The sequence below is a fragment of the Limulus polyphemus genome, unplaced genomic scaffold, assembly GCF_000517525.1.
Source record: "Limulus polyphemus unplaced genomic scaffold, Limulus_polyphemus-2.1.2 Scaffold7404, whole genome shotgun sequence".
Classification (NCBI taxonomy): Eukaryota; Metazoa; Arthropoda; class Merostomata; order Xiphosura; family Limulidae; genus Limulus; species Limulus polyphemus.
The window spans coordinates 25,609-34,076 of record NW_013673014.1 but is presented as its reverse complement, the minus strand read 5'-3'; the positions used below and the strand labels follow the sequence as shown (position 1 = coordinate 34,076).

Genomic DNA, 8,468 nt, shown 5'->3' with positions numbered 1-8,468 from the left:
GGATAGTTATCAAACATTTCTTAAGAAAAAACTATATTTTATCTGTTATTTTCAGTAATTAACTTCTGTATGGGTTCGACAGATTTGACCGATCTCACAACCACCATACAAAATTAGGAAATAAACATAAATTATGCTTCTTTCATTCTAGAATGAACACAAATTATAACACAAAAACATTAATGTTTAGTCCAAATAGATTAAATCTCATAACATTATACATTTATATATATTATTTTTTATTATATTGACCTTTCACCTGTGTCTAGCTAACAATACAGAACTTACATGCGGCTAATGTGCACTCATATTACCATGCCAAATAACACAGAGGTGACCTTTGGTCTCTACAAAGTAACTTGTCTTGGCTGTTTTAGTCAAGTAATATTTTGTAAAATACAGTCACATTTCAATTATTATACATTATATATGTAAATAGATTATTGCTATTTATAAATAAGTTCTTAAAGTTATTTTTCCTAAACATAGTACAGTAAATAAAGAATTAAAGCAAACAAATATATCTTTTACTTATGACCTTTGTACTCAGTTGCTAAGCCTTTAAAATTTTACATGTGGAGGATATGAAACAAAATATATTTTTTAAGGTTTTATATATACTTTTGAATAACTAAAAATCATAAGTTACTACATCAATAACATAAAATTGTACTATAATTTATCAAGCTTAGTAACTAAGATGTATTTGGGTCTAAAAAAGGAAATTTTGAGCAGACTAAAGACACAACACCTATCACTTTTAAATCTTGGTTCAAAAGAAAGAAATGGCACTAGCCATATTAGAAAAGCTGTGAAAACCACTAGGGGATATTCTGAGCTTCCAATTGGTTATTCATGTCATATATAGAAGTGAGCATTTCCAAAAATGGAAAGAGATTGGCAGGGTACCACTATATTTGATTTATTACATGAGCAGTATCTTAGCAAATAGAAAAGATAAGACCTTCTTATTTTATAGTATAGCTTGTCTGTAATTCAAGTTTCTAATTCATACAAAACTATAGACTTAGTATTTTGACTTCATAAACATCCAGTGCTGCATTCAACATACCATATGACACAAAAATCGATGTTTATCTGTGTTTTATTAATATTTACTTTTAAATTAACAAATTAAGTAATGTATAGTTCTAAAATTTGAATTATAATCTACAGTTTGATACCAAACTTATTGACATAAATTCATGAAATAGTAGTTCAGTAAAATTTTAAATGCAAGTCAACAAATGAGATGACATGGCCTTTCACCTGTGACCTACCTGATGCTTCATACCTCACGCTGCACTGATGACCACACATACACGATCAAACAAACAGTATGTTGTCACACTCCTTTAAACATTTGCAACACTTCTAGTTCAGTGTCTCTCTGGTCTACTTGTGAACAAACGATTTGTTCAAAAAGAGAAAATTCACACATTCATTTCATGTTTTGTCACCTTTCCCTCCATTTAGCAATAAATAGAGCTCTGCTTTCTCAGCCAAATGAATTTCATTCGACGATTAGCTATCGACCCTGTTACAAGCCAGGATGCAGAGTGTCTCGTACCTACGCCACCGTTAATTATCGACGGACTACCTCTCGACTTCTCGCCGCGGAACACGGCTAACTTCACCCGCCACTTCAAACCCCAAGCCCGAGTATTCCCTGAGTGAACCCGACATCTATGGAAGGGAGGCTTACTCCTCCAACCTAAGTCACTAGAAGATTTCCACTACCTTCGCCAACCCTGGTCTTCAAATCCTCCCGTTACTTGCCAACCCCCCAAAAGCAATGCCCAAAGTCCATCATAAGTTATCTTAATTCACCCCTATAAGTCCATCCTTGGACTTTTCTTTTTACTGCCTGCTATTCAAATGTACACGATTCGTGTCAATCAAAACAATGCTCTAGAATAGTTTTATACTTCTGATTAAATCACCCAGTAATCCGATTTAGCGTTGCTTCAGGTGTAGAGATTATCAAATTTACAAATGTTACATTTTCATTACCCACACAAAGAAATATTTCATTCCACCAGGTTATTGGTTATGCTACATTGTGTTAATCCAATAAATGTCTTGCTTTCATTTTTCACTGAAACTTAACACTATTGATAATGGTAGTATTGCTTTCAAACCCAGGCACGAAACTCAAAACTTGTGGACTTGGCTGACACTTAAAGAAGTAATTGGTAAATTAACAGATTTCTGAATTTTTTTCAGAAATTCATAATTAAAAAATGAATATCTAACTATTTTGTGACTGAACTTTGTGAACCCCATGGAAATAAACGAAATTATACTCACGGGAAATTTCAGACGAGATATAAACATGTCATGATAGCTTGAATGACACTTCTCATCTTGGGGTTCACCAATCATGTACACCATGTTGCAAGTAGGACACTGCCTTGCACCCAATTCCCGCTGGCCAGCATCAATTATTAACTGTTCTTTCTTGTCACCTTTCGTACTATATCTGACACGAGGTTTAATTCTTGGGGAAGCTTTTCTAGTAGCTGGAGACTTAGTACCACTTTTATCGACACTAGAAGGAAATAACAATCAATTAGCAAGGAAAAGTCAAAGCATGAATGCAATTTAACTGACATATGGACACCCTATCATAACAACACTAACATGACATTGTGAACACATTAACACAAAACTACAAATACACTAAGATAACATATTGACACTAAGATAACATTGTGAACACACTCACACAAAATTACCAATACACTAACATAACATACTGACACTAACATTACAAACACATAAACAACATCAATCATCATTACTTTCTAAACAACACAGATAGTTGTTGATTTAGTACAAACTTTCCAAAGGTTTATCTTGCATGACATCTAATGCCAATGTAGTGTCTTCCGCCATCTCACATTTAGAAACACGCATCACACTAACAATAGATTTACTCCTATGTAAGGGTGGCTTTTGTAGTGACCAGGAGATTTACTCCTATGTAAGGGTGGCTTTTGTAGTGACCAGGAGATTTACTCCTATGTAAAAGTGGCTTTTGTAGTGCCCAGGAGATTTTACTCCTATGTAAGGGTGGCTTTTGTAGTGGTCAGATTTTACTCCTATGTAAGAGTGGCTTTTGTAGTGGCCAGGAGATTCTCCTATGTAAGGGTGGCTTTTGTAGTTACCAGGAAATTTACTCCTATGTAAGGGTGGCTTTTGTACTGGCCAGGAGATTTTACTCCTATGTAAGGGTGGCTTTTGCAGTGGCCAGGAGATTTACTCCTATGTAAGGGTGGCTTTTCTAGTGGCCAGGAGATTTACTCCTATGTAAGGGTGGCTTTTGTAGTGGCCAGGAGATTTACTCCTGTGTAAGGTCCTAAGAATTTTTTAAACTTAAAATAAGTTTCAAGTAAAGTACTTCTACAACTTTAAAATTAACTCACCTGCTTTAAAATCTTATTGTTCTTTAGCTGAAATATTTATAAAAAATAAAATACATATGGGAAAAAAATCCTTGATAATAATGTTTGTGTAATCATACCTGCAGTGTATTTATATCTTTCATGTAAAAAGGAAACAAATATTTTTGTTTTAGAAATACCTAGACCATACAAACCTGTTCATTGGTTTGGAAGAGGATGCCTTTGCAAATATTGGGTAACATTTCTTGGGTGATGAACCTGTGAACGACATCAACATATTTATAAAAATAAATAACTGCAACAGCGACTTAAACATCCAACAAATGAATCTTCTTAAAATAAGTTGTTGTTTAAATAGTACTGATGAAAATTGTCACAAGTTGTTAATGTTACACTGTATTACACAAGTTACGAACATTACACCATCTCAGACACTGTATTACACAAGTTATGAATGTTACACTGTCTCAAACACTGTATTATACAAGTTACAAACCTTACATTGTCTCAGACACAGTATTACACAAGTTACTAACATTACACAGTCTCAGACACTGTATTACACAAGTTATGAATGTTACACCGTCTCAGACACTGTATTACACAAGTTACGAATGTTACACCATCTCAGACACTGTATTACACAAGTTATGAATGTTACACCGTCTCAGACACTGTATTACACAAGTTATGAATGTTACACCATCTCAGACACTGTATTACACAAGTTATGAATGTTACACCGTCTCAGACACTGTATTACACAAGTTATAAATGTTACAGTCTCAGACACTGTATTATACAAGTTACAAACGTTACTTTGTCTCATGACACTGTATTACACAAGTTACTAACACTAAACTGTTTTCAACATGTTCTCAGACACTAAGTTATGAAATACTTGTTATATTTGTAACAACACCTAGTACAACAAACAATCTGAACTTTTTATCTAATATTTTCAAAGTACTTTTGTAACCACAAATCTCACTATGTTTGATACTCAACATTACAATAATGTAAATCAACACATTTCAGATAAACACTTTTTTCACCAAATTCCCAGTTTCTATATAACAAATATCTGGTTCTAACGATATGTATATCTGTCCTATGACTTTAGCATAAATCAAAATTAATCTTAGGAAAATAAAACACAAAGCTCCAGAAGATGATGGAATTAGCAGTTAAATCCTGAAAAACCTATCCAACAAAATTATAACCCACTTAGTAACAATTTATAATTTATCGTTACTATCAGGATATTACCTATCTATTTGGAGATCAGCTATTATTAAGGAAATCCCCAAGAAAAATAATAACTAATCCCAGCAGTTAGAGACCCATTAGCTTGTTAAACACCCTTGGTAAGTTGATGGAGGAATGATTCATGAATCAGTTCAACGCTTACCTAGAAACCAACAATATTATTAACATACAGAATTCAGACAGAAAACATAGACAAAACAATGATGTTAGACTTCTCGAAACCACCTATCAAGGTTTTAACTGAAAGCATACAACCATAGCTACCTATTTAAGACATCCAAAAAACTTTTGATTTGATTTGAACTCCACTATAAACTAATGATAATCATGTACTCACCCATACTGTATACTGAATATCCATATTCTTATGATCACGAAAGCAAAAGTTAAGATCAACAGTGTGACCTCTAGGCCCTTCATATTCTAAGCCATTGTCCCCAAGGGTCATCATTAAGCCCAACATTATACAACCTCTTTGTCAACGATATCCCGTCCCCTTTCTTAAGTCATACACTTGCATCTCAAAATGCAGACGATATTGCTATCTGGAGTTTTTCTAGTATCCCATGTACCATGACATTTGGGGGGTCCAAATATCACTCAAAGCAGTGTCAGATTGATGCAACAAGTAGCATGCAGCCCTCAAAACATCCAGATCCCAAGCTATACACCCTTTTCTTAGGAAAATATTCTTCATAATCTTTATTTAACCCTTAACAATTCAGGTACTCATCAGATAGAATATTTGGTACTCGAACAGTGAAAGTGGGGTTTCTTGGGGTGTCCCTTTTTTCCCTCACAGCAAAATTTTTTCATTGGATCCACAGATCTCGACCTGAGAAGGACTGCTCCCCTTCATATTCTAGATTCAAAATTTTAATTACATTTTCATGTAATAATACAATGAAGGTTATTTAAGTTCTTTGCCAGGTTTATATGAATTAATTAATTCTTTAGACCCTAATTAATACTCTTATTTATACAACATTTGAACTTTAAACTGGATATCCTTGATATAGTCTTGGTTCCTTCAGTCGTCACATCTGCTTCATAACACCACCTTTTATATTCAAGCCTTCAGTTTCAGTATTGATTCCCCTTTCTTTCAATGAACTTCCAGTCTCCAGCTCCCTGCTGTCTAGGGTTGTTACAAGGTTTCTTTTTTACCTTATTCACCAACCTTAATTTCTTTGCAGCCTTCATAATTGTTTAACCAAATTTTTGCAAGCAGGGCCAAGAGAAATGGCAGTTTCTGACTGCCCCTGGTTATCTTTCAGGCCTCTTCTGGAACTGAAAGTTTTCTACCAAGGATTTTGCTTTACTTTTTCTCTGTGGACCCCCAGGTTGTGATATCCCAATGAGTTGGCAAGCAGTTTTGTTCCTGGCTCACTAACATGGGTCTTTTGGAATAGTGCAATCAAGTGGGGGTACCTTAGCCGCAACAGCCTTAGCAAAGGCTACGAACTGCCTGGAATACATAATCTTGAACACATGTTGCTTGATCTGTTTATATTATACATATACATGTACACACTGCTTGTTAGGTATGATAGGCTATACATGCTGCATACATCATACACCAGCACAGTTAGCACACACATCTTCGAGCTAAACATTTGTTGCATGTGCATTCATAGTGACAGCATTTGTAGATTGTACATAAATGATGAGTGTTGGTAATTTTGGGAAGGTACATTCATGGTTTGTCATAAGCTCTGCTCGGTTAAGGAATATTTAGATCAACTTCGATGAAATCAAACTTTTAATGGCTCTTTTGATTTTATGAGGCCACACAGGCTACCTTGCAGACATAACCTGTCAGTCATAACCACTCCCTATTTAAAACTTTTGACTAAGCACCCAGTTGTTCAGCAACACATGGCTTGAACCTACGACTGTTCCAATCGGGAGCTCCACCAATAGGTCTTAGCCAAGCCTTAATTCGAGGAAATCTGAAGATACAAATCAACTGAAGTTCATACTGAAATATCCCAATTTGTTTTAATGCGAGTTATGTTGTGTAAAGTTAAGAAACGTAATCCTTTAATTAATCACCCAGAAACACTAAAGATTTCTGTACCAAATGTTTGCAAAATAAAAAATTCAAATGTTCAAAGATATTATAAAAGAAAGCAAATATTTAGATGCCTAACTTCAAGGTCATGGGACAGCTACATGTTGGGCATTAAAATATATTTCTTTGCTTTGAATTTGGACTCAAGACCTCTCACACAACAAGAAAGTGCTCTACCAAACAGCTGAGGGGCTAGCCACTTTACCCTTACTCGTAAGACAATTTTTAACAACACAAATTACTACTATTTGAATTTTCATTAAGTAACGAAAGTAAGTAAGTACATATTTAAGGCCTGAATGTCACTTTATTAAACAGAAAACAAAAAAATATCAATAACACCCTAAACTGTTATTACAAACCCAAATTTCCTGATGATTGATCTGGTGAAGAAACTTGGATATTTCCTGAAAGTATAGTTTCCCCCTCTTTCCGAGAACTTAAGCTCGTTGTTACGTTTGGTTTATCCATTCTTAAAATACTTTCTGAACTAATCTTACAAATCTTCTGATCCTCTTGGCTCAATACTACAACAGGTGACATGATCTGATCACTTGTGAGTTTAAATCTAGCTTGACTCTCATTAACAGAAAAAATGTTTTGTTTGGATCTAACTTTTCTGGTAGGCGCCGTGACAAACTTTTTAGACTTGACAACTCTAATATCCAAAGGGATTTTCTTTTTCATTGGTTTAGATTTTCTTTTCAATTGTGCAGTGCTTTCAGCTTTGAATTTTATGTGAAAAACTCCCCCTCGAGTTGTCGTGGACCACCGTTTTGAATCTGATTTTGGACTACGTGAAGTAAAAAATTTGCGAGCCATTGTGGGAGTAACAGGAGAAACACATGCAGGAGCAATGCTGGCTTTTCTTGGACTGGACCTTACTGATACATCATTTCTTACTTCATTTTTAATAGGTTTAGTTACTACAGCATCTAAAGTGTTAGGTTGATATTTCTGCTTATGCAATACCATGGCATTGTTACTATTAGAATTTAACTTTCTAATTGCAGTCTTGCGCTTCTGAGTTGTTCGGTATTTTAGATTAGTTGATTTAAGGTGTTTTATTTGTGACACATTTTTCAAATCTGAAATTAAAGCTTTCCTAATTCCCAAGGCTTTTCTCTGAAGAGGATCTAAGTATTGAGTTTTTCTTTGATAAAAACTTTCAGTACAAATCCTCGGTGAGTGTCTTGGAGAACCCTCATCCATATTTCTCCTAGATAAATACACAAGACGATGAGGTGATGTTGTTAAGTTTTCTTTGCCCGTTGGTGTTCTTGGAGATGATGGATAAATAGTCTTGCATGCTTTGATGCTTGGTGAAGTTCCAAGATGTGGAATAAGAGACATCAGCCTCGGTGATCGTCTCACATCGTTTTCAGTTTCTCTGACCTTTTTTGGAGTGTGAAGTGAAAAGCTGAAATACACAAAGAAACTAGTTAAGCAGGATACTGAAAACGAGCAACAGAGATTCTGTCTTTATAAATATAAGGTTCTGTGGTATTGAATGGAAATGTTTTAGTTCTAGCATCCTTAACAATAACAATAAACAAATGGTATAATAAAAATGAGAATAAGAGTCTGAATATTCAGAATTCGTACACTCCGACAAACATTCATCAATAATGGATATAGTAATATCACAATCGACAAGACACTTCAACGATAACTGGACAGCCGCCAAAAAAACACCACTACCGACAACTGCACTGAAC

At 34.7% G+C, this 8,468-nt stretch overlaps 1 protein-coding gene across 1 annotated transcript in view; it reads right to left on the bottom strand.

Moving 5' to 3' along the window:
* Positions 1 to 8,468, bottom strand: part of LOC106474585 (N-acetyltransferase ESCO2-like) — a 15,386-nt gene that overhangs the window by 1,996 nt on the left and 4,922 nt on the right. Inside the window, exons 3-5 of the mRNA XM_022402898.1 lie at positions 7,113 to 8,170; positions 3,602 to 3,665; positions 2,311 to 2,551 (exon numbers count right to left, since the gene is read on the bottom strand). Coding sequence (XP_022258606.1) covers positions 2,311 to 2,551; positions 3,602 to 3,665; positions 7,113 to 8,170 — 1,363 coding nt within the window. The remainder of the gene's footprint in view (positions 1 to 2,310; positions 2,552 to 3,601; positions 3,666 to 7,112; positions 8,171 to 8,468) is intronic.